This window comes from Caretta caretta, chromosome 5, assembly GCF_965140235.1.
Source record: "Caretta caretta isolate rCarCar2 chromosome 5, rCarCar1.hap1, whole genome shotgun sequence".
NCBI classification, from domain to species: domain Eukaryota; kingdom Metazoa; phylum Chordata; order Testudines; family Cheloniidae; genus Caretta; species Caretta caretta.
The window spans coordinates 25,907,357-25,933,691 of record NC_134210.1 but is presented as its reverse complement, the minus strand read 5'-3'; the positions used below and the strand labels follow the sequence as shown (position 1 = coordinate 25,933,691).

Below are 26,335 nucleotides of genomic sequence, written 5' to 3'. Positions count from 1 at the left end.
CAGTCGTGGGCTACACACAGCGCTGCGGGGGGGTGCAGAGGCTCTGGACTTCCCCCCACAGCAAGGCAAGCCGATGCTTGCGGCTCCAGGCCCCCAGGGGGCATGGAGGCTCTGGGCTGCCCCTAGGCTCCGGGGTGGGGTTCAGGGTGTGGGAGGGGGCTCTGGGGTGGGGAATGGGTTGGGGTGCGGGAGAGGGTTATGATCTGGGGCAGGGCGTTTGGAGTGCAGGCTCCGGCTGGGCGGAGCTTACCTCAGGTGGCTCCCAGTCGCCGGGACAGCGGGGCTAAGGCAGGCTCCCTGCCTGCCCTGGCTCTGTGCTGCTCCCAGAAGCAACCACCATGTGCAGCCCCTAGGCGGAGGGACCAGGTGGCTCTGCATGGTGCATGCTGCCCACACCTGCAGGCACCGCCCCCGCAGCTCCCATTGGCTGCGGTTCCCAGCCAATGGGAGCTGCGGAGCCAGTGCTGGAGGTAAGAGAGCTCAATCCAATATGGTGATTATAAATGTTTCAGGATTTCCTGTAAGGGACTACTATGGTTACAGCAAGCTTTGCTTGATTTATATCTACATAATAGTACTGAATCTTTTTTTTCAAACAATTAAACTATCTTTACACACTTGTCCATATGAGAGCTAGATTTTTTTGTTAATGTATGGATGGCCGTCCTGGGTCAGACCAGTGGTCCATCTAGCCCACTATACTGTCTTTGACAGTGGGCAGTGCCAGATGCTTCACAGAGAATGAATAGTACAAGGCAATTATCGAATGATCCATCTCTTATTGTCCAGTCCCAGATTCTGGCAGTCAGAAGTTCAGGGATAGCCAGAACATGGAGTTGTGTCCCTGACCATTCAGGCTAATAGCCATTAATGGGTCTATTCTCCATGTACTTATTTGATTCTTTTTTGAACCCAGTTATACTTTTGGCCTTCACACCATCCTGGCAATGAGTTCCATAGGTTGATTGTATGTTGAAGTACTTTCTTACGTTTGTTTTAAACCTGTTGGCTATTAATTTCATTGGATGACCCCCTGGTTCTTGTGTTTATATGAAGACATAAATTCCCTATTTACTGTCTCCACACCATTCATGATTTTATAGACGTCTCATGCCCCCCAACTCCCCCCCCCCCCCCGGGGTCATTTCTTTTCTAAACTGAACAGTACTAGTCTTCTTTAAATTTTTTCTCATGGAAGCTGTTCCCTGCCCTTTTTTAATTGTTGTTGAACTTCTCTGCACCTTTTCTAATTCTAATATCTTTTATGAGATGAGTTGACTAGAACTACACACAGTATTCAATGTGTGGGCATACCATGCATTTATATAGTGGCTTTTTTATTTACTGTCATGTCTATCCCTTTCCTAATGGTTCCTAACATTGTTAGCTTTTGTGACTGCTACTGCACATTGACTGGATGTTTTCAGGGAACTATCCCATGATATCCAAGATCTTTCTTGAGTGGTAAGTGCTAAGTTAGACTGCATTTTTGTATATATAGTTGGGATTATTGTATTTATCAACACTGAATTTCATCTGCTGTTTTGTGGGAGCCCTTTAACTTTTTGTAGTCTGCTTTTGACTTGACTATCTTGAGTATCATCTAAACTTTGCCACCTTACTGTTTACTCCCTTTTCCAGATCATTTATGAATATGCTGAACAGTATAGATCCTTTGGGGACCCTGCTATTTACTTCTTTCCAGTGTGAAAACTGTTGGTTTTACTCCTGCCCTTTGTTCCCTAGCTATCCTCTCCAGTTACTGATCCATAAGGACCTCTATCCCATGACTACTTGATATTGCTTTAGAGCCTTTGAGGTGGGACCTCACTGAAGGACTTCGGAAAGTCCAAGTACACTGGATTACCCATATCCACATGCTTTTTGAGACCCTCAAAGAATTCTAATGGGTGAGGCGTGATTTCCTTTTATAATAGTCATGTTGACTCTTCCCAACATACTTATCTTAAATATTTAATTTGGACAGGATTTAAAGCATTTTCTATTCCATCACCATGCTGTGAGTTTAATTTCAGTGTACAGACTTGTACCTCACTTTAGGTTGTATGGACTTCAGGTTTTTCTCCCATGCTCCATTTTCCCCCAGTCCCTTGGTGAGGGTGTGGAAGAGCTCAGTTAAAGTAGGTTTTTGCATCTTACTCTGATGACAGATTTGCACCATCCCGATCTTGGTGAACACAGTAGCATGTTGTGAAAGTCTTCAAATAAGACAGACCTAGAGTAAGAGTGTAGTCCAAGTATACTTATTCATAGCTACAGCTTTTAGTGCACTTCAAGTGTATCCCATTCCACAGGTAACTGATATTCAAGTTACTTTCCTGTTACCACAGCAAGAGGGGGGTTGATTTTTTAAAAATTAGTTTATTGGAGTACAACAGTGAAATGCTGTAGCTTTTGCTAGTACAATATTTATGGAGAGAAATACAAGTTATAATACTCTTCTGTATTCCAAGCTTAAAGACTTTTACTTGATCTAGATTTATTACTTATCAACTTTAGTTTTGTTGTAGTTTCCTAAACTATGAAACACATGCAACTGTGTTAAACCTAAGAGTTTTTTTTTAAATGTATGAAGTTATGCAGAGAACACTTCAACCCTTAATGCCTTTGTCTTTATAATTATAAATTAAGTCTTTAGGATCCCATGCTATGAAGACCTTACTCAGGCAGGTATTTCAAAAATGTCGGGCTGCTTAGATATGAAACTTGGCTGTCCTCAGTAAACTCAAAGCAAGATGTCAAGTGGGAGAAATAGTTTGACTGGAAGTAATAGTGCCAACACAACCCCACACTGTTATATGTGATAGTAAAGGGTCTAATTCCATACCTTAATAAGTGATTCACCTCCAGCTGGAGATGTTTAAGGACTTTTGAATGGGTTAAGAGTCATCAGATGAAAGAAAGCGTATCTATCTTAGGCCTGGTCTACACTAGAAAATTAGATTGGCATAACTATATCACTCAGAGGTGTGAACAATTCAAGCCCCTGAGTGGTGTAGTTAAGCTGACCAAAGTCCCTGTGTAGCACTAGGTTGACAAAAGAATTCTTCCATTGACCCAGCTATGACCTCTTGGGGAGGTGGATTATCTATGCCAACAGAATCCCTCCTATCAACATAAGTGTTACAGCAGTGCAGCTGTAGTAGTAAGTGTAGATGTACCCGTAATGTTTTATACTGCTGCTCCTCACTATAGCACTTGATCACCTTCCATGTAAAACTGATTAGCAGTAGCCATCTCTAGTAGACTGGATGGTCCTGTTGCTAGTTGGAGGAGAGGGGGTTCTTTTTAAACTCCCTACTGGGGACAGACATAGAATGGGGGGGTTAGTGCTTGAGTGCCATATCTTGTCACACTGGTTCCAAGTATAAATTCAGAAGTGAGACTTAATGAAGTGTTACAGCAAAAGACTGACCAACTATGGAGAATCTGTGACCAGATTGGTGGGATATAGAAATGGGAGTATCCAGGAAGACTTAAATTGGTCTCAACTTCTGTTAGCTGCTTAAAGTGAAAGCTCAGTTAAGGATACCTAGGATATGTGAATTGGTACATAAATGTTTAAGCCTGCTGCAAATTTGTCACCCCCTCCACCTCCAAGGGAATAAGGGTGGGGAAAAGTTAAAACCCAGGTTCTCCTCTTTCTCTGTTAACACCACACATTCGATTACTGAAACTACTTTATGGTTTCAGAGTAGCAGTCGTCTTCGTCTGTATCCGCAAAAAGAAAAGGAGTACTTGTGGCACCTTAGAGACTAACACATTTATTTGAGCATAAGCTTTCGTGAGCTACAGCTCACTTCATCGGATGCATCCAATGAAGTGAGCTGTAGCTCACGAAAGCTTATGCTCAAATAAGTTTTAGTCTAAGGTGCCACAAGTACTCCTTTTCTTTTTACTTTATGGTTGTACAGTAGAATCTCAGTTACGAACATCTTGGGAATAGAGGTTGTTCGTAACTCTGAAATGTTCATAACTTTAAACAAAACATTATGGTGGTTCTTTCAAAAGTTTACAACTGAACATTGACTTAATACAGGTTTGAAATTTCATTATTCAGAAGAAAAAAAATGCTTTTAACCATTTTAATTTAAATTAGAAGCACAAGTTTCCTTACCTCAAATCTTTTTTAAAAACTTTCCCTCTTTATTTTAGCAGTTTGTTGTTTAACACACTACTGTACTTTTTTTCTTCTTTCCATCTCTGCTGCTGCCTGATTGTGTACTTGCGGTTCCAAATGAGGTGTGTAGTTGACCAGTCAGTTTGTAACTGAGCTTCTACTGTACATACATTTTTTCTGAAGGTAATCTTATGGCCTGGGCACCTTTCTGTCTAGCCACCTCAGTCATGAATAAACTTATTCTCAGCATCTCAAACATAGGGATGTACTACATCCATTTTACAGATGGTGAACGGTGGCCCAAAGAAGCAGATCTAAGACTTACACCTGTGCCTTAGGCCCATATCTATCCTTTCCCTTCTCATGGGCTTGAATAGTTATCTAGTTGTTCATTTCTATACTTTCATATTTTTCTTTGCTGAACTACGATCAAAGTTGCTAAGTTTTTGGTGGGTTTCTTTAAAATACAGGAACTGGGACAACAGAGCCTAGAACCTTAAGGTTTGCCTCATTTTCTGCATTGTAGAACTTAAGGGAGTATGTGGGGACCTATATCTCCCTTTGCTATAGCAAACATATCTGCAAGACTGCTGCTTCTGTACTGTGGAGTGCTTGACACCCATTAGATCCCAGCAATCCCTTCCTCTCCTTGCCCTGAAGAGCTCTGTGTATTTCCCCTTTATTGCTCCTTAGCCCTCCAGTGTCTCAATGAAGGGATGTGAATACAGGGCTATATAAAAAGAAACATCATACTAAGCTTACCTATGAAGAGATTCTTGCATTAATAATGCATCTTTAGAAACTGTGGAAATCACAAAAAGTTAAATACTGATTAAGTAGCACAGAACTGGAATGTAAGTCAGACAATACCCAATGAAAACTTCACCCTGACAGGTGAGATCTTGGTTTCAAAAACTTGCAAAGGGGTTTCAAGTTTTAAACTACTCAGCACAGTCATTTTGAGCCAGTGAGGGTCACTTCTGTAATTGATATGAAGAAATGCACTGTAGCTCTGTTCTGCTGCCTTATAACTAGTGTCCGATTCAGCTTCCTCATAGCTCCTTTTGTGTGGATCTCCCCTCCCACGGCTCCTATTGCATTAAATTTCAGTGAATTTAGTGTCCAAAGCCATGGTTCCTTCCCGGTCCCTCCAAAAAGTAGATAGCACCAAATATTCCATCCTGTTCAGTTAAGAGTCTAAATAGACTTAATGCCCTTACTCATTCTGAGCTCTAAACTCTGAAACAGTCAGGATCGTACTGAGTTGTAATGAAATAAAACAGTTCCTTAATGACTGAGCATCACTCTATTTTGCAAGGGCTTTACTCAAAGCTGTGTATTTAGAAAAATATTACAGAAGCACCTTTGGACTCTCACAGTTCAAATAAAGCAACATCACAGACTGCAGAATTAAGCACATTGCCAAATAACTAGAACAGCTGCAATATTTACCAAACTTTCTAACTTAATCATGTTTAGCACAGTTGCAATAGTCACTTGGCTTTTGCAAACATCTTTCTAAAAGCAAGATTGACTTAAAATGCCTACAATTACTCATACCTGATTAGATTTCGGGACACATTTCTGAAGGCAGTAAGAGAAGGACAATATAAAAATATACTTATGAAAGTAAATTATAGCATAAGACCACGTTGAAACACTTTTTACAAGAAGAACTAGAGTGATGCTCCAGTGTTTGGGTTTCTTGATGAAGCATACCACGCTTGGTGCCAACAAAAGAAAACATCCAGCAAACTCTGCATCACAAACCACTAGGATTTCTCAGTGTCAGTCTGCATTTGATGCCCCAGATCTCCTGGTTCTTTTTGCTGCCAACAGTTGGCCGTGCAATGGTTGTAAAATGTGAACAATTGATCTTTATGTGGGGAAGTGTTTCTTTTAGGAGCTGTAGGGAATTGTCAGTCACTATTCCAAAAGCTTGAAGAGTCTTTAGTGTGGGAAGTTCACCAAGCTCACTATAAGGAGAGAAACAAAAGAAGCAGATCAATGAGCTGCAAAAATGGCTTAAACCTTTTACCCAAACTGAATACTATTTTTTTCATGAAAGTCTGGAAAATAGTTTTTGGATAAATGTTTGCTCCTATCTAAAAAAAAATCTGATTTTAAATATACGTAATTGAAACTTTATACTCTGTTCTGGTCATTCAGTAAGAAGTTCAATTGCCAAGCCAGATTGAATAGAGAAATAGGAATTTAAGTGCAGTGAAATGTAAGTAACTTTATTCATAACTAATGACCCTCACACATGCTAGGTTATTGCAGGACACGGTTGGTTTGTTTATTTAGTGTCTCTGCAATAGCAACGGACTATTAAAATCAACATTCAGAATAAGTGGACCAAATTGTGCCCAGATGGCAAATCCTACACATCAGTCGTCTCCTTAGAAATACCTTTAATAATCTTAGCTAATGATTACCTATTCTTCACTGTATGGAATATTCTATCATCATCAATGGTGTGCTAAGTCCTTTACAAGCGAGAACAGAGGTAGACAAGAATCAAAATGCTCAGGGTGGAGAGGGTAAGGAGCTTAATCCTGATAACACAGGGCAAGAAATAACCAGTGAACAGACTCTGGAGTGGCCAAGGTTTGTGACTTTTGTGGTGGCGTTTTGAATGGATTGAAGGGTTGTGGTAACAGGCCAGATAAGGTGATAGTCGCAGTAACAGGGCTGAGATTACAGTCTGGACAAGGAATCAGCAGAATGGAATTTGTGGTGATGTTTGAACTGGTCATACAGACCAAGTTCCTTGTGTTTGTCCAGCTATCATTTAAATGTGTATTTGCAAGTACAGTCAGGGACAGATGGATTCACCAGAAGGAACAAACACTACAGAGCTATCCCATAGCCACATCACTATTCCAGCGTTAAACGTCTTCCAATTCCCATTTTAACAGCCTAGGTTTAGGAATCAATATAGATCCGTTGCAAGTTCTTTTTTTTTAAACTTTGACAAACAATTTTATTGTACATAAATTGTTTCAACGAGTTTTATATTATCATTAAAGTAACAGATTTGGATTTCTTATACATCCAACCATTTAATGCTTTGTTTTACTAAATATTGTTTTTCACAATTTTTTGTGGAGCCTAGGTAAGGGAATCTATCTTGTTTAGAAAACAGAAATGGCTTAATGAATCATTTCCTTAAGGATATTATACTTCAACAGCCCCTTCATAGACATCAGAGGCTGCAGTACCTCTGTACTACTGAGCAATTTATCGGAGTTTTAAAATTCTTTCAGAGCAGCTACCTAATATCCCTTTAAAGAGTATGTAAATATTTACAGAGCTATTAGTCTGTGATAAGCTTTCACATACTTACTCCCTTCTCACTACTACTGAGAAAAGTGACTAACCTTGACATAGCTGACCCAGTAACAAACAAGGAGTAAAGTGACAGGTTTCAGAGTAGCAGCCGTTAGTCTCTAAGGTGCCACAAGTACTCCTTTTCTTTTTGAAAGAGTAAAAGGTTTCACCAGTCATCCTTAAGTCTCTCCATTACACATAAGTACTGAAGGAATCTCAGATCAGTGTAATGTGCTGTTCAAAAGTTCTTTGCACTTCTATAACATCTTCCACCAGAGAATATCAACATGTCTTTGGAGGAGATTTTTAAATGACAGGTACCCAACTCCTACTGAAAGTCACTAAGAGTAAGATGCCAAACTGCACTTGGCACCTTTGAAAACTGCTCCATTTGCTAAAAATCTTCACGGACCACCATGAGACAGATGTTCCCATTTTACAGATGGGGAAGTACAGCTAATTGATTTGCCCGAGGTGTCACAACAAAGCTGTGCTAGCCTACACAGATTCTGACTTAAAATGGAGTTTTAACACTCAAAGCATAACTTCCTTTGATATTTATTAAGAACAGCAATGTGGCCCATCATATATTTGAACTAAAACCCAAAATGTTAAAGAGGAACAAGAGGGAAAAACAAGAAGTTTCACCTATTGTTAACTTTAAACTTTAGGGGCAGATCCTCAGCTGGTGTAAATGGAAGTAGCATAATTCCACTGATGTCAGAACCATGCTGATTTATAGGAGCTGAGGATCTGGCCCTCTTTCTTTGTTTTTGGTCAGTTTGACACAATCATAATTTTGTATTAGTTTTTTGTTTAAGTTAAAAGATGTTCAGGTTGCAAAATCAAGCACTCAAAAGTTAGGAAATGCTAAAGTTAAGGTTGCCTGTGCAACTTTAATTCATGCATTGACAGTCTTTAGTTAGATGACTGCATACTACTATTCTCCACAACACTTGCCCCATTCAGTTCACAGGATGGTCCTGGTGTGAGGGATGACTCAGGGTTGAGTAGTGAATGAGGCTGTGGCTTCAGAAGTTTTAAGGTGTGTAGCGAATGAGGAAGGGTATTGCAAGAAGAGACAAGATAGTCTCGTGGTTAAGGCGGTTGAATGCTGCCCTGGAGAACTGGATTCCATCTCTGCCTCTGCAACAGAGTTACTATGGGATGCTGAGTAAGTCACTTAAACCAAACTTGTCACAGGTGGCCACCGGTGTCTCATTTTCTAAGTGCCCGATGTGAGACTGTTGTCTGCTTTGCAAAAATGCTATGCACGCACAACTGTAAACAAGTCAACGAGAGCTGTAATTTGACCATGTAAAAAGATATATAATGCTAACTACTCTGAAGAAAAATAATAATCAGGTCTTAGGTGTCTCAAATCCAACACCCATTAGTGGACACTTCTGACAATCTTTTGGGGACAGATTTTTAAAGATATTTAGGTGCCCAGTTAAATTTTCCATGAGTGTTCAGCAGCTAAATATCTTTAAATCTGTCTCTCTATGCCTGAGTTGTCCATCTGTAAAATGGGGATAATACCCTCAGACCTCAGAGGTTTTGTGCAAATCAATTCATTAACGTTTGTGAATCATTCAGATACTGTAGTAATGAACATCATAGAAAAGCCTATAAGGAAATGAATTTTATATTCAGAGTCTTTTTGAATGGTGTGCAATAAGTAAGGCATAGGGCCACAGCAAGAAAAAAATAAAATAGTAATTAGTTGCTCAGAGTACCATCCAGGTTGTACACTCAATGAGGCAGGGGTCCCCTGGAAAAGACAGTACATGTAATTAGATTCTATCAATGCATATACACACAAGGGAGGCAAATTAAGGTTAAATAGGCAACCTTAATTTGGGCAATTCCTAACAGTTTTTTTTTTTTTTTTTTTTTTTTTTTTTTACTTTGAACCTTAATATTCTTTTTAACTTCCTCAGTATAAAAGGTGAACTTGGAAGAAAAACAACACCCAGGAACTCCATTAGGTGGAATCATATTTACACTCTCATGGTGCAATAAGCAGAGCTGGAACCTTTAGATCCACATCACAGACCTATGCCACTTGAGCTAATGGATTCACTGATAGCAGGTTGTCATGTGCATGCACCAGCACTAGAGGGAAATGACACAGACACTTCACCAGTGGGTTCATAGATTTTTGCTGATGCCAGAGGAGACCCAGTAATCATCGGCTCCATCCTGCCTTTTAGTCCCAGCCTTCCTCTTCTGTTTTTAAAGATATTATTTGCAGTTCAGGATCTTGAACAGTTTTTATTAAGTATTTCTGATCACCTTTTAATTCAGTTTTAATAGTAAAGAACTATAATGGGTGTAAGACATTACTCACAGTAAGTCAGCAGGAGATATCTGATAACATCTACTAAGAGACAAATGCTGTAGGTAGATGAGCTGATGAAAATATTGAAAACATTCAGGCTTCAACATTGCACTGTCACTGTAATAAAAGGGATATATAAGAGTTGGATTAAAAACGTTCCTTTTCAAGAACACAAAGCTTAGAAGCAAAGTTTCAAGTGTTTCTGAAATTTGGAGAGAAAAGTTTTGCACGCATTAATATTAAACACTTACCTGCCTTCAAAAGCTTTCTTCACTAGCTTATTAACTATTTTCAAGTTTAACATGTTTTCTTCCTTATTAGAAATTAATCACCAATTTCCATCATTTTTATTTTTTGGAGGAGGGAAAACAGTAGCTTGTTTTGCAGGAAGCTGTTTTGGCACAGGAACTTAGGTCACAAAAGGAAATTGCTCTACATGTCAAGAGTTCTAAGCAGTGTTTAGTTGATATGGCAAAAATCAACTTATACTTTGACATTTTATAATCCGGTTACAAATGCACGACAGGCAAGAGAGTCAGTGACAGCAGATGTGGTTTATTACTCCTGAGGGATTCTGCACACATTTTAAATGTTTTACAAAATTCTCTATATTTTAGTGGTCAACTAGATGTGCAGGCTCCAGCATGGCAGTGGGGAGCACAGATCCCTAGCTGCACGGAGGTGGGAGATCACCCTGCAGTCCCACCCGGACATGGAGTCAACCGTAAGGCTGCACCCGACCCTGACACACCCCAAGGCCCTGTCTGTCCACGTCAGGCACACCGAGATAGCAAGCGAGAGGGACAGAGTCTCGCGGCCTCTGATCCAGGTGTGGGGCAAGTAGGCTCAGCTCAGCAGGATCCAAGTGTGGAAGGGCTTAGTGTGGGTATGTGGGGTGAGAAGGTTCTGTGTGGAGCAATCTCAATGCAGGTGGCTCAGTGGAGGATCCGGGTATGGGGGGGGGGGGGGAGAGCTGGATGCACAGGAGCTTGTTGGGGGGTTCTGGGTACAGGGGGAATGGGACTCTGCAGGAGGTCCAGGTGAAAGATGAGGCCTGGGGGGGGGTGGTGGTGGAGCGACTGTGTGCTCAGTGGGCCCAGGTGCTGGGGGAAGTGGGGCTTGGTGGGGTGGAGATCTATGTGAAGCTGATTGGGTGATCAGTGAAGTAGGGGTCGCTGGGCCTGCTTAACTGGGGAGCCTGAGCTGCGGCTGAGGGAATACCACAAGCTTGGCTCCCGCTTACCACCTGAGATGCCCCTCCCCACTGCTCTGTGCCCTTCCCCATCCCACCCCTCTTCCTTCCCTACTGCCTCTTCTCCCTACCCCACCCTCTTTACCCTGCCCCACCGTGGGTCTTCACTGTTGTACAGAAAACAGGATGGGCCCCAGCCCGCAGAAGGGGAGCATGACCAGCACTAGGACCATGGAGGTGGGGTCTAGCTGCAGCAGCAGTAGAGCAGAGCAGCGCAGCACTCTCCTTCAGCTGGGCAGCTCTGTGCTCTCAGCCATTGGGAGCAGGGGGCCAGTGGCATGTGACAGTGTGCCCCCCATACTTTGCCTCTGTTTGGGGGGCAATTCCCCCCCACCCCCCCAAACTACACCATGGGTGTTCTGACCCCCACGCAGCTTCCCTTTGCTTTCCCGTCATTTTCTGCAGTGGGGACATGAATTCTGCATGCAATGGTGCGGAATTCCCACAGGGGTAAATGAGTTTAGCTTATCCCTTCCAGAAAAATATTTTTTCCTATCTTGGTAACTTGCATATTACCCTCAAAGATACTGTCAAGCTGTATACCCCCTGTGACTTACAGTCAGCAGCACTTAAGACACTGAGATCTAATATATAAGGCTACCATTTTCTCATCTGGAAGTTATTGTACCTTAAGTCTATTAACTTCAAGCATTCATAGCATTTCTCTTGACAGCCACCCCTGGCACACAGCATACGCCCACAGCACTACAAGGTTTCTCGGTAGCAGTGCAGCCCCTTGGCAGCTGCCCCAAGCGAGAACACCCCCGAACCCAAGTAGCACAAAGGCAACTTAAGATACCTTTGCTTCTGCCCCTTTCAGGCTGCCACTTCTATCTTGTTGGGGTTCCAGCACAGAATTTGCTCCCTGTGCATCTGGATTTCTGCCAGCAAAAGCTACAGGAACCTATGAGTGAACCTAGCCTAAAGTTTATAGCACAACTGACCAGACAGCTGGAAGGGGCAAAAGGTAAGAGAGAGGGGGGTGCATAACCAATTCTCAAATAAATTCCCCTTTATTAAAACAAGTTTTAGATGTGATCTTGTACTAAATTCTATGTATTCCCCCCCTTTTATATAACTTACTCAATATCAAAGTAAGCAAACTCTACAGTAACATCGCAAACTGGTTTCTATTTTCACACTCAGAACTCTCAGCCCAAAAGGTGAGTTTCAGAAACTTTCTGTGAACAATTTCTGTCTCAAGGAATTTTTTTTTTTTGGTAAAAAGTTTGAGCAGAATACCTTCAAAATGTTTGAGCCAGCCACAGTGTATTTGGGGAGGCAAAGAGGAGGCAAGAATCCTTTTATCATTAAGAAAATCCCAGCATATTGTGATAGTCGGTACCACAGTAAACAGGTAACGATGGGCACAGTTTAAGAACCTGATCAGAACAGAACCCAGCTGAAGCCTGAAATTTGGCAAAGAAATAAATCTTCCAAGGAGTGACATCTGTCTATGGTGGGGGCGGGGGCAGGCGTTTCTGAGCACCTTCAGATCTTGCCTGAAGGTGCTCAGAAACAACAGTGATGAGCTTGGTATGAAAATGTATGTAGATATCTATCACTCACTGGTTCCTCTAGCTTCTGCTAGCACAAACCCAGATGCACAGGGGGCAGATTCTGTGCTATGGCCCCAGAGAGACAGAAGTTGCAGCCTGAATGGAGTAGGGGCAAAGATTTCTTGATACTGTTTGGATTCAGGGCTGCTGAAGAGTTTCTGATGCACAGTTTTTTTACCTTAAATCTAACTGGACGAGATAAGGGCATCTTGTCACCAATGTCTTAATATCTGGAGGCGGGGGGAAAAAAACATGTATATAAATCAGCCAGGCATTTTTTTCCAGCAATATTACAGCTTCTCCTGACCAGTAAAAGCTACCTTTAAAGTTATATGTTTGAATTATTCACTGCTAAAAGTTACACGTTTTCTACCAACATGAGTTCTTGAAAGAAGGTTGTACTTGTTTAAAGAACACTTGTACTACACTTGAAACATATACCAAATCTTTTTCACCTACTGATGTTTGGTGCAGACCCTTAAAGGATTTAAATTCTTAGCTTTGTCAAGAAAAAAAATATTTTGTCCGCAGAAAAAAAAAGTGCCCCTGAAATGCCATTTGCACCATCAATATATAGTAAAAACTTTTTTAACCAGTATGCTGGGAAAACAGGGGATGCCAGTAAAGTAAAAAGGCTGGGTAACTCAGAGGGAGGGGTTTGGAGTGCGGGGCGGGACAGGGGCGTGGGAGGGGTTGTGGGGCACAGGTTCTGGGAGGGAGTTGGGGTCCAGGAGGGAGCTTGGGTGCCAGATGGGGGGAACGCACCTGCAGCAGCTCCCCATCCCTGCTGCTCCTGGTGGAGGCGTGGCCAGACAGCTCTGCAAGCAGGCACACTGCCTCCATCTGCAGGCACTGCCCCCCCCGCCCACAGCTTCCATTGGCCGTGGTTCCCGGCCAATGAGCTGAGTGCCATGGAGTCGGTGCTCAGGGACTCGAGGGGGGGACAGAGGAAGCATGCCTGCAGAGCCGCCAGGCCGCGCCTCTGCCTGCAACAGCAGGAATGGGGAGCGGCTTGTGGGGAGCTGCTGGAGGCAAGCGCTCCCCTCTGCATCTGACATCTTGAGCCCCCTCCCACGCCCCATACCCCCAGCCCATCCCATGCCCCTCCTGGCCCCACACCAACCACACTATAAACCGGACTTTAAGTGCAGATCAGAAATGCCGGTTTATAGAGCTCGCCAGTTGAAGTGCTTTTACTGTACCAGCCGGAAAAACATTTGAATTTAGTCACTTTTCTTAGTAGGAGAAATTTACTAGGTTTACAGGCATTCTGAGGCACTCCAAAGCTCATTCATGCAACTGAAAACCACTACATGACTTCCATCATGTAGAACACACTCATCTTTGTAGTTTCTGGGTTTTTTGGATACCTGAAGTTTTTCCTCTGTAAATCGAAGCCTTGTAATTTCTAAGTTCCTTCCTCATGACTCAAAATTATATTGTTTGATTGCCTTTAAGTGTAAGGTCCGTAAAACAGGGACAGTCTTTTCATTATTTATGTGTATAGCACCAAGCCCAGTGGGGCTCGGATTCCTGATTGTGGTGTTTAAGTGCCAATAATAATAATAGAAGTGGTTACCAATGTTTCAGAGCTCATGTACAAAAATTAGCAATAATGCTGGTTAAGTTTCCGGGTTAATGTTTTGTTTCATGAATTGTACTACATAAAGCGCACCTTCATGTAGGCAAAGGCACCATTGCATTTGAAATCAATACTCTGGGTCTGAAGGACCAAGAGGAGATGCAAACAGTTAAACAATCACAGCTACACTTAATTAAGGTTCCACATATCATTCCACTAGACCACCAGTTTTCAGTGGTGCTATTTACCTGGTATCTGTAGATTTTGTCTGTATCCGCTAAAATTTAGTTGAGTTACATTTGTAGAAATGTGGTTGACTGCTGCTTTAATGTGATCAGCTGTGAAGTCACACCAGGACAAGTTCAACTCTTCCAATCTATGCACAAATAAAAATACATCCATTTGGAAGCATTGCAGAAACATAGGTTTGGCCTTAAAAGCATCCACATACTGTTCAAATACCAAAAAAATCAAACTGTACATGAGAAGATATATACCATCAAGTTTCTTCATTAATGACACCAAATTTTAAGAGATCAGATTAAATAGATGGCATAGAGGAATTATAATGGGATAAAGAGCATCTTGGTTGCCAAAATGCATCAAGCCAGCAATGGCAAAGTAATCATCATTTGTTGTTGCTGTGAAGTGGGGTATCTGCCATAGTCTGGTTCCTAATGGATAGGACTCCACCTTTAAAGAAGAAAAACACAGCTGTTTGCTCCTTAATCTATCCATTATTAACTGGCCACCGGATTTAGTTTGTGTGTATTTTTTATAATGTATAGAAATATCATACATGTTTTGAGTGCAACCCTCTTCAACCCTTCACAAATTGCTTGTGTTGTTGGTAGCTACTGGTGAGGTGCTCTGCTCTGGTTCGATGACTATAACAGTCAGCTGTGTGCGTGTTCCCTCTGCGTGCTGCCCCAGTTCTGCGCAGATGGCTAACACAGAAGACCCCGAGAGAACCCTCAAAGACCACAGACTCTAGTAAGGTACGAAGGCACCCAGCCAGGTTTATTGTCAAACGAAGCACAGTAATAGTTTCCTATAGACTCTATAGGACATACTACGAATATGTGCCCCCTGGCAATGGACACAGCTCAATCAGTGGCGGGACATTCCACTGCCTTCTAGGCTGGACAAAGATATGCGCTCCAGGAACTATTTTTATACAGTTGCAGAATAGATTACTCATCCCTTTTGATGTACTGAGATACAGCCCCTTGACTCATTAGGGTGCTGTCTCCCCCTTTGATCATGTTGGTTCAAACAAACAGATCTGTCCATCATGCTGTCCTTTTGACTCTGTCTTTGGGATGCACCTGGCTGTTCCTTGTTATCTCTGAAGTGTCCTCGTATCGGGATTTCCAGGTGCCATCTTGGCACACGTTCCTCTTATTACTACTTATATCATTAGCCCATGCTTTCTAGGAGCGCTGTTCGTGCCAAGTTCTGCAATTAGGGCCTGCCTCTGGCTCACAGCCCAGCTTTGCTTAGCAATGCCTGGAAGTACTTTGGTTCAGGCTTTAGGCCTCATACCAGGCGTCTGATACAAGGGTTTATGTTTTAGGGCCTCTTACTACAGCTTGTCGTAGATTGTAAGCTGCTTGGGGCAGGGACTGTGTACTCCTTTGTGTGGACAATGTGTAGTACATTGTGGGTGCTACCAGATTACAAATAAATAACCAGTACTGCTGAATTTTTTTTTGGTTGTCTCAACGTAGGTCAAAGAAACAAGTCACCCTCCCATCCTTACGGGTTCCTCAAAAACAGGGTTAAAGCATGTTGGCGAGGCAAAGAAACGTGCACTGCTGAGTGACAGGATGTATCAACCCCGCACGGGGCCAACGGGGGCTGACCGATCATTGTGGGCCCAGGAAATGACACCCCCGCACCCCTACTGCACATGGTCCAGGTGCAGGGGACAGATAAAAGGAGGCTGCTCAGCTCAGTCAGTGCTGGTGGAAGAGGAGGAAGGATGTGTGCTGCAGGCTCCTGCAGACGAACCATCGACTCTCCGTGAATCTGGACTATGCTGTGGATGACTAGCTGACTGCAGAGACGCCGAGCTACTGCCAGCTGAGGAGATGCCCGAAATGGGCTTTATGGTAGGAAGCGACCCAGGGAATCTGTTAGGACAGAGGTGGGCAAACTAGGGCCTGCAGGCCACATCCAGTGAACTAGGGTAGGTGTGGGTCCCCCTGTCCCACACTTGCCACTAGATGCGACTACTCAGGTCTCCTGATATAAACTGAGTGTTTGCTCTGCCTCGCCCCAGGGGCTACAGACTGATTGATTGTTCTGCCCCGACTGGGAATCCTGACAACCATGTGATTGGGTGTGTCAACCCCACACTGAGCAAACAGGGACAGCTCCCACTCAACATGCCAAGCCCTCGTGACATGCTGTGTGTCACCAGTTCTGTTACTTACTATCAAAATATACCACCACCTAAAACAGTGTTTCCTCAACCCGTGGGTCGGGATACCAGAATGTTTCAAAGGGTTGTGTGGCAGCTCCTGTCCCACGGGGCTGGCAGGGCTCACCACCCTGCTCCAGGCACTGCAGCCCCTGGGGTCCCAGCGCCACTCAGGTTTGGCCCAGCCGTCATGATGACTGGAGTCTGAGGAGGCCACATTTGCGTGAGTGGCACTGAAACCCCATGAGCCAGGTCACAACTCTACTCACAGAAATTTGGTCCATTCAAGGGGGTGTGGCTGAACCTGAGTGGTGCTGCAACCCCAGAGGCTGCAATGCCTAGAGTGCAGAGCCAAGCCCAGCCAGCCCCACAGCAGCTGTAGGAGCTGCCACCGTGGGGTGAGTGCCAGGCAGGACCCAACCCTCCTCCCCCAGGGTTCCAACTTAAGCCACCCTAGCCATAAACTTTTACAAATGGGTCCTGAGCCCAAAAAGGTTGAGAACCACTGGCCTAGACGTCCCAACCAAGATCAGATCCTCATTCTGCTAAGCAGTGCATATACATATAGTAAACAGGGACAATCTACAACCTAAGTTGATAAGACAAAGAAAATATTATCCCCGTTTTACAGACTGCAAAGTGTGGCATAGAGATTAAGGTTTTGTCTACACAATTTGCACTGGTATAACTGAGGAAGTATGTTTAAACCCACATAGTTAAATCAGTACATGTTAAGCTTGCCTTTGCATTACGTAAAAAGAAAAGGAGTACTTGTGGCACCTTAGAGACTAACATTTATTTGAGCAAAAGCTTTCGTGAGCTACAGCTCACTTCATTGGATGCATGCAGTGGAAAATACAGTGGGGAGTTTTATATACACAGAGAACATGAAACAATGGGTGTTACAGTGTGTATGGTAACAAGAATGATCAGGTAAGGCAAGATATTACCAGAAGGAGAGTGGGGGGCGGACACGACACGACGACGACACACCTTTCGTAGTGATAATCAAGGTGGGCTCCCCACTGTATTTTCCACTGCACACATCCAATGAAGTGAGCTGTAGGTCACGAAAGCTTGTGCTCAAATAAATTTGTTTGTCTCTAAGGTGCCACAAGTACTCCTTTTCTTTTTGCAGATACAGACTAACACGGCTGCTACTCTGAAACTTTGCATTAAGTAGTTTCTCCAACATTACACATGAACTCTGGATTCATTTTCTGCCACAGATCTCCCAAGTCCCAGTTCAGTGCCTTAACCACAGACCATCCTTCTTCATGTTGGCAGATCACAGAACATTAGTCTCCACAAGCTGTCAAATTTTTATAACAGTACTACATCAGTTAGAACGACTCTGTATGTTTTTGAAGGATTGTTTTAACATGAAGTGATCTTTTCTACCATCAAAGTTGCACACACTGTGTAAAGGGGGCTCATCAGATATCATTTCACAATTTTTAAAGACACTTTCACTTTGACAGAGTTTGACTTGTCACTCTTTCAATAAGGAAATCAACTTTGCATGAGGATATTCAAAACAGACATAGTTAAACTCCCTCCCCCACCCCAGATAAATGTACCCATCTTTAAGGAAGATAAGTTTAACAAAAACATGAATTCTCTGAATCTTCCGCAGAGGAAAATACCCTATTTAGATGTTCAAGAACACAAATTATAGTTCATAAAAGTTATACACTCATGCCAGGGGGTGCTCAGATGATCATTTCTCCCAGGAATATCAACAGGTACATAAATTAATTCTGTCTTACCCAGAACAGTTGATCAACATCATCATCAATGCTTCTGCAGAAAATTCAGAACATCCAGAGAGATTTAATCGCACCAAACTGGAATTCTGAGCGATGCTTCTGTGAAGACCATAGATGGAGTGTCACAATGCTTTCACATCTCTCCTGGTATTATCAATTTTATGATTTGTTTTCATAACTAAGTTCCAGGCTCAAGATGGCCTTAATTTAGTAAAGATACATTTGTGCATCTCTGCCTAGTGAGCCCTAGGTTTTCAATTTAACAGTTAAATAGATGTTCTGTAACTGTTTACCTGCTGCATTAGTGTACTTGATAAATCATACACTTGAAAAGGGCTATTATCTCTAGGGTCCTGGCCAAATTCCTATTTGGATATTTACATTCTGCCTAATTGAATATTTCCCTTGCAGTTTTAATGTTCCTCTGCCCTGTTAAACAGCTGCCATGTTTCACCTCAGAGGTGGCTGCATTTCTGTGATGGATAAAGCAATTATCCCATTTGTAAAATAAGCCTCAATCCTGTAAGTAGATGTGCCTATGCAGACCCCTGCACCCAAGTGTGATCTTGCTGAAGTCTGTGCTACTCTAGCTATTTACAAAATGAGGGCCTGCATTTGTAAGTTGTCTGGGGAGCCTTCTGCACATGAGAAGGCAAATAAATAAAGTTATTATTGAATATTTCTTGTATTGAATACTTCTTGTGACCTCATTCCAGCACAGAGGAGGTTAACTCACCCTGTTAGGCTCAACTAAACCAGTCCCTTCTCTCTCTCTCTCTCGCAGGGGCAAGTAGTACAAGAACAGGGCCCCACAGCTCAGTTAAGAGTCAGATCAGGGAAGGAGCAAGACGTCCGTCCCACTGTGGCAGGCGATGACCCTCCAGAGCCAGCTTGGAGGGAAGGAAACTGCTACCGCGGAAGACTGAGAAACCCAAAGAGGGAGTGGAGAGCAGGTCGTCTGACAAGGAGAGGGGGAACCAGGCCCCGGTGGCCATGGAGCAGCCCCACCAGATGCTGGTAGGAAGAACCCTAAAGCGTTGGATCATATTAAAGAAGTTTTGTATTAAAATCACAAATGAATTTGATTCCCCATAGTTTAAATTCCAGGATATTACTAATTAAGAGGTCTCTTGGTTTTTGGTACTGTTTCTCTCCCTCTGTGTGAAACTTGCAAGCTGCTAATTGTGTTAGTACATTCTAAGACGGAGTCTGTTCTCAAAGCAATTCTTTGTAACAACAACTACACACACAGAGAGAGAGACTCAAAGCAATACTCTGTAACAGAAACAGCACCCAGAGACTCCCCACCCTTTTGTTGTATTCATCTCGCTTTGTTAACAATTGTGATTAAAATAGAGACAGAGGATGTATCTGGATGGATGCTTGGTGCAGATAATAACTGAATGATCAGGGAGGTGCCAGCCTAAGAATCCAGTGCCCATCGGCTGAAGAAGGCATCAGGTGGAAATAACCAGAGGACCCCCAGAGGGCAGACTGGAATCCACCCAACAGCCTCAAGAATGAGAGAACCAAAGAACAAGATAACTTCTGGCAGCACGGAGCCGTCAGGAATGTGCCATCTGCTGACTGATTCAGCAACAGCATGATGAAGCAATTCCCATAGACTGGCATAGGAAGAAATTCCTATAAAAATGGACTCCAGAAAGTGAGAACTTTGGGGTCTTATTCTGCAAACCAACTTCCAGGAGCATCAGATGAGCATCTGACAAGGCCCTGCTCCCTCCTCATGTCCAGGCCACCTGGCCAGTGGCTTGGCATGAGCAACTCTAAGGCTGGTAACTATGATAACAACCTTGCAGAACCTGTGTGTGTATGAATGAATATGAAACTGAATGGAATGTTATAGCTATAATTAACTGCTTACTATGATTCTTTCTTTCTGTATTCACAATAAATGTGGCATTTTGCCTTTTCCCCTTTAATAAGATACTGCTGGTTTTTATTTTATTGGTATAACAAAGGAACCGACACATTGGTCTGTTGTGTTGCTGGGAGGCAAGACAGTGACCCCACGTTCTCCCGGCAACCCCAAGATGGAATCACCTGTCATTTCTAGTGCCCTGGGCTGGGACCTGGTGGAGCAGGGTGGGTCCAGGTTCCCCTGCCCCCGACCCTCCACTTTGGGCTGGAGGAGTGCTAACCCTTAGGTCAGAAGGCCAGAGCCATTAACAGTTGACTTATTCGGCCCTCATTCAGGAGGCCTAAGCTGCTACTTGCTCAGTTGGAAGCTGGGATGCCCAACAGACTAACCAGGCATAAGTGCTGATGATTCACTGATGCCATCAAAGGAGGTGCCCATGGTCCTGAGATGCAGGAACCTTACACTTTTGAACATGCCCACTCACCTAATTATATCATCAGAAAGCACCAGTCCTTCTAAGCTGAGGTTCTGTAGTCTATCACAACGACAAAGAATAGTATGGAGATCTGCAACATTTATTGTGCAGTTGGATATGTCCATATGTTTCACTCTAAGAGGTCTAAAGAGGGGAAAGGAGAAAGGCAGACCATAAAAAATGGATTTTAATATTTTTTAAAAATTCAGGTAGCATACTGCATTTGTATACTACAAATGAATGCACAGCTAGCAGAAAATGTATACGCTTTAATGAATGTCTGATCCATCATTGCTACTAAGCTGGTTACCAAAACTGCAAAATTCTATTTACGTTGAGGCATACAAATCTTTAAGACTCATAATATCTCTGTCTATGCTAGAGTTAAATCATATTTCCTTTAACTTTGCAAAGAAATACTTCAGTGGTCAGTAGTTCTTGGTTCTTAAAAAAAAAATTACTGAATGGTAGTAAACTATACTCCTTAAGATTGTGTTCATCAGTTCTTGAACAATTTTGAATCAAGAACAGAATGCAGCTCCCCTGATAGTCAGCCCAGTGCCTTATTCCCTGCTCCATGCTGCCTCTATTCCAAAATTTATAGATGCCACAAGTGACAACCAGAGGTGCTAAATCAAAGAGATTGGTTGAAATATATGAAAAACTGAAAGAGAGACTTTGTTCCAGGGCACCAAAAGATGGTGACAGCCTTACCGGTTGTTTTTAAACAATGGTTTCCCAATACAGGATCTTGGACAACGGAATACAGTTACACCCACAGGGAGCAACTGCCCAATCACTCCTGGCAGCAGATTTTTACCAGTCAGATCAAGAGTCTGCCAGAGCGATTCATCAAACCTAGGGAGGAAAGGAGTTTGCTGGTTAGTAAGTAATGAAAGGCCAAAGCAAAGGACACTGTCATCAACAGGTTTTAATATTACAAATGAATGTGCAAAACAAGGACGTCAACTCAGCAAGGATTTACTTATACAAACATTACTGAGATTTCTCACTGATCTGACAGCAAGTGCGTTCATATTCCTGAATATGAAGAGCCAAGATACTGCATGAAACTCACTGCAATAGGCTGTAGTCTCCCACAAGTACTGGAACTCTGTGGGAAAGGGGGCACTATTTGTTTAGTGGGAGGCAAGACTTGGGGAATTTGGGGGAAGATAGGAGCCTGGAATCAATGAATGGAATGGGTGGGTGCATGATGGAAGAGCTCAGACTACACTACATACTGGGGGGAGGGAGTGAAGGAGTGGGCAAGACCCCAGGTCTCATTATTGGGAGGCCTGGAAGAGAGCAGAGGCTTTAAATTAGTTAGGGGCACAGCCCAAATGTAAAATTTCCAGATAAGTGTGGTTCTCAAGTGACAGTCTCCATTTAAACATCAGGAATCAGAGTCTAGAATCTTTTAATGCACGTGTAACCCACTTTCAGTGTAGACAGAATTATACCTGCACATCAAAATGAGAAAAAGACCATTTAACAACCTTTAAAAAGCACCGCTGTTCTCAATACCTACAAGTAAAAAGCAATACTCACGCTAGGCGTTGCCATCTCTTGCAAATCTGGGAAACTTTTAGCAGGTCAATTAGAGGTAAGTACGCCAAGATCCCTAAAAGTAATTCATCTGGTAGTGCATCCCAAGAAATACCTTTAAGAAAACAGTCAAAAGGTTTTACATAGATCGGATTCATTTTTGTCCACTGATTAGCCATTTCAACAGTTTTGCCATTAGACAAAAATATTAAAGACAACAGACAAATTCCCTGCCCTACCATCACTACCTTATTCCCTTGTTGATCTAGGGATACACTAGTCCACTACTTAGGTACTTACATTTCCTTATTGGAAAGGTATTATATTACTACTACTACCATCTCATCCAAGATGTTACTAGGTGCTGTGTGCATAGGTGCAAAAATAGCTGCCAACAGCATTGTCCCACATTTGTCTTCTGAAGCTTGTTTGTCCAACCCATCGTCTTCTGAGAAAGTGTATAAAGAGTTCCATAACCAGAATCTCTTTCTGAAAGGGATGCAGCTATTCTGCTCTTGTGCAATTAGCCCTTCTTAAGATTCATGACTCTACCGACTGCAGCCCCTAATGCATATTGAGCTATTGCTCTGCCTAAAATCCAAACATTCTTTTCTTAAGCAAGTAAATTTTCAAGGCATTATGTACATCTAGAAAATGCTGTTACTGCTCCAAAGAGGTCTGTGGAACAAGGAATTACCTCCCTAAATGAGATGGGAGACACTGTACATTTTAGATAGGAACCCCAGCCAGCACTGCCCAGATCACAACTTTATCTGAAAAGAAATATTTGACAGGTTGAGCACAAATGAGATGGGTGACAGTTCAAAAAACAGCCCCTGTAAACTCACCAAAATACCATAAAGAAAGTCATAAGCATTAGTAAGTTACTAGATGGTAAGGAGGCGGCTCAAACTGAGGTTTTATGAAGGCTATGAGACTATTCATCTCTTGTGATGTTTAGATCAGAGGTCTTCAGATAGATTCAGAAACATCCCTCCAGCAACAGATTATACTATCTGAGTTGATCTCTTTTTTAATCCACCCTCTGTTGGCCAAAACTGCTGTACTACAGATCTGGGAAATGGGCGAAATCCAAAATCCTATTTAATCCTTATTGAAGAAAACAGAATAGAAGAAATGATAGGCTGCATAGTAGCTATCAGTCTCTATGACTCATGGGAAATATTTTCTCCAGAGATGATAAAATACTATCCATTCACAGGTCTCCTTAAAGGAAGCAATAGAGTGAACCACTTCCTTACAGTAATGCTCTCTTTAGGACATGCAGGCTTGTCTAGATGTGGGAGGGGAAGTCAAACTTGTGGGAGATAAAAAAGACTTGAAAGAAACACGCACGATTCACTAGATCCAGGGACTAGAGTTTGCTCGGAGAGACCAAACTATGTAAGAAGCAACTAAACTATTAGTGATTTGTAGTACCCAACCTCAGTCATTGTCACTGTTACAAGCTGACACAAGCTTGGGCTGTTGTTACTCTACCTGACTCTGTCTCTCGGAGCAGCCTAGGCCTGCGTGCAATCACAAAGTCCTTGTCCTTCTCTTTCACTTTCTGTCGTTTCTGAGGAGGATAAAGAGACACTAGCAGCTCCTGAGGGGTGTTCTCACTGCCCAGCTTCTCTTTCTTAAGGACAGACACTCCCATGCCCGAGAGTAGCTCTGATGTCTTGGTGGGGTCCCATGACCATGTGAAGCTTGTGGAAACATTGCTGTCTGAAGCTGGGATTTCCTGGAGATGTCTCCTGCAGGAACAGCACAAGTTACACCCCAAATGTTGGAAGACAAAATGGCACAGGTGCCTGCACCTACATCCCCTACAGTAAGCAATACAATTTACAGTGAAAATCAATAACACTTTGTACTTTTATAGCATTCAAAAATCCTGTAGGGTTTTACAAATGTTCACAACACCTCCAGACCTGGGATACATATAAGAATCAAATTGAACAGATTTATGTGATACTCTGTGGGGAAAATAGTCAGAAACACACAAACTTAATGGAAAGAAGTAAGCTGGGAAGCAGAAATGCTAAAATGGACCCACTTAGGGTGACAAGAGTAAATCAGACTGAATTTACAGCATGATATGATTGCAAAAAAGAATATTACAATTTTGAACTGTGGCATCACAAAGGGATGGGAATCTAGTCAACAGCAACAAAGCAGAGATTGTGGCTCTGCGGTCAGTTAGAATACTGCACATTATCACAGATAAAACCGTAGGAAGAAGAAGAAGGCAGAGAGGAGGCGCGGGAAGGGCCGGTCAGAGAAGGCAGCAGCAATGATCAGGGGCCATGAGAACTGATTTAAGTAGAAAGATTAAAAAAGCTAAATATATTTAATTTTGTATTGTTTGTTTTGTTGGACAGAAAAAATAAAAAGCGAAGGGGAAACTTCAGTCTGAAAATTAGGACAATCTTCCTAAAATACCTATCATGCTGCAGAATAGTGTGCCAAAGAAACTGGTGGAAATCTAGTTGTTTGGGACTATTACAATGAGACTGCACAAATAACTGGAGGAAAGTCCTGCAATGGCTGAGGTTACAATGAATGATCTAACAGGTCTTCTCCATCTTTCATTGCCAGAATTGCTTCATCCACCTGTGTGAACTCTGTGCAATTTACAATCTATAGTCAAGTGTGTGACCTGGTGGTTTAAATAAAGAACAGGGAGTCAAGACATTGAATTCTAATACTGCCTCTGAAATGGACATCTGCTTTCAGGCTCTTTTGCTTCAATTCCCTCATGTATAGAATAGTGATAATAGTGATTACTTATCTATCTCACCAGGGAATTAAAGATTACAGCGTTTGTACAGCACTTTGAAATACTGCAGTGAACTAGTTAGTGCATACATGTACCCTTATCATTTACTGTATAGAATTAGCACTGCTCAAAACTGTGTATCACAGGCCTTGTACCGCTAACAGGGACCCTCAGTTAGCACAAGTGATAGGTGTTTGTTCTCCATTTTTGGTCCTATTATCATCATAGAGTTCTAAATAGCCATGGTGTGATGCAGTGACATCTGTGAAGTCCCAGAAGGCCAAAGACACAACCATCAACAATGAGTATGAACTCATTGTTAACCTCAGATGCTTGAAAATATGCTTCATTTATAGAGGGGAATATAATGAACTGGCCAATAGCTATATATCTCTGCCCTACACTACAGATAATCAGAACTAGAAAATTATGCCCACACTGCTATCCACTAATGGAGAGTGTTTTGGCTCAAGCAGTAGAGCCTATGTCTTCGAAGCAGAGGGGATCTAGCCGCACTACCGCTATAAAGTTCCAAATGGCCATACTGTGCAGCACAGTAAAAACTGCAAAATCCTCCGTGAACACTGGTTTGTTACAGGATCACTGTATTTTGGACAACACTACATACACACACCCCTCCAAGTCACTACCATCCAGGCTACTGGCCCCGCTCAGATTTCCGCCAAAATCACATGGCTACCTGCTATTAATTACCCTTTAGCGGACACACCAAGACATGTATGACTTGTGCTCACCAGGGTAGCCTCTGAAACCTGTCAGGGTAGCCTTGGGGGATGCAGATGCGGTTTCCCATCCCCTGGGTAGAGGTGAAAGGGGCAGAAGGACGTACAATATTCTGCAGCGTTAGAGACTGAACACCGCGTGGACAGACAGATAACAAAGCCCAGTGCAACAATTTGCACGCACCCCCCACAACACAGCAGCAGCCTACGCGTTGGGCGGCAACTACCACACTCGCCCCTTCCCGATGCAATACCCCACGCGGACTCCGGCCAGTTGCCCCCGGCCGCCGCATTACCTGTGCATGGTGGCCTGGCGCAGAAGCATTAGAAGCTGGGAGCCTGGGTCCCCGCACTAACCAGCAGCAGGAGCGACCGGCCCTTCCCGCGCCTCCTCTCTGCGCAGCAGCAGCACCACCAAACTGAGCGCGACCAGCACAACGTTCCATTCCCCAGCGCGCGCTACTCCTAACGGAAGTGAGGCTAGCAGCCGGTGAAAG

General features: G+C 43.0%; 1 protein-coding gene and 1 long non-coding RNA gene across 3 annotated transcripts; one reads left to right on the top strand and one right to left on the bottom strand.

Moving 5' to 3' along the window:
• Positions 1 to 194: 194 nt before the first annotated feature.
• LOC125637256 (uncharacterized) lies at positions 195 to 20,336 on the top strand. The gene is made up of 7 exons (XR_012668388.1): positions 195 to 1,910; positions 10,436 to 10,647; positions 11,891 to 12,037; positions 15,066 to 15,209; positions 15,942 to 16,325; positions 18,410 to 18,552; positions 19,190 to 20,336. It is a non-coding gene; the product is annotated as an uncharacterized LOC125637256 (long non-coding RNA).
• Positions 2,363 to 26,330, bottom strand: SKP2 (S-phase kinase associated protein 2). 2 transcript variants are annotated; one of them, XM_048851513.2, is made up of 11 exons: positions 26,135 to 26,330; positions 23,811 to 24,070; positions 22,314 to 22,425; positions 21,477 to 21,620; positions 20,772 to 20,906; positions 18,406 to 18,504; positions 14,460 to 14,587; positions 12,808 to 12,859; positions 9,828 to 9,935; positions 9,214 to 9,248; positions 6,031 to 6,117 (listed from the first exon to the last, which is right to left on the bottom strand). In XM_048851513.2, exons 1-10 carry the CDS (start codon positions 26,161 to 26,163, stop codon positions 9,230 to 9,232), a joined length of 1,086 nt encoding a protein of 361 aa, XP_048707470.2. In that variant the 5' UTR covers positions 26,164 to 26,330; the 3' UTR covers positions 6,031 to 6,117; positions 9,214 to 9,229. The 2 variants fall into 2 exon arrangements, with proteins under 2 accessions (XP_048707467.2, XP_048707470.2); XM_048851510.2 differs by lacking the exon at positions 9,214 to 9,248 and having other exon boundaries at positions 2,363 to 6,117; positions 26,135 to 26,157.
• Between the last annotated feature and the right edge of the window lie 5 nt (positions 26,331 to 26,335).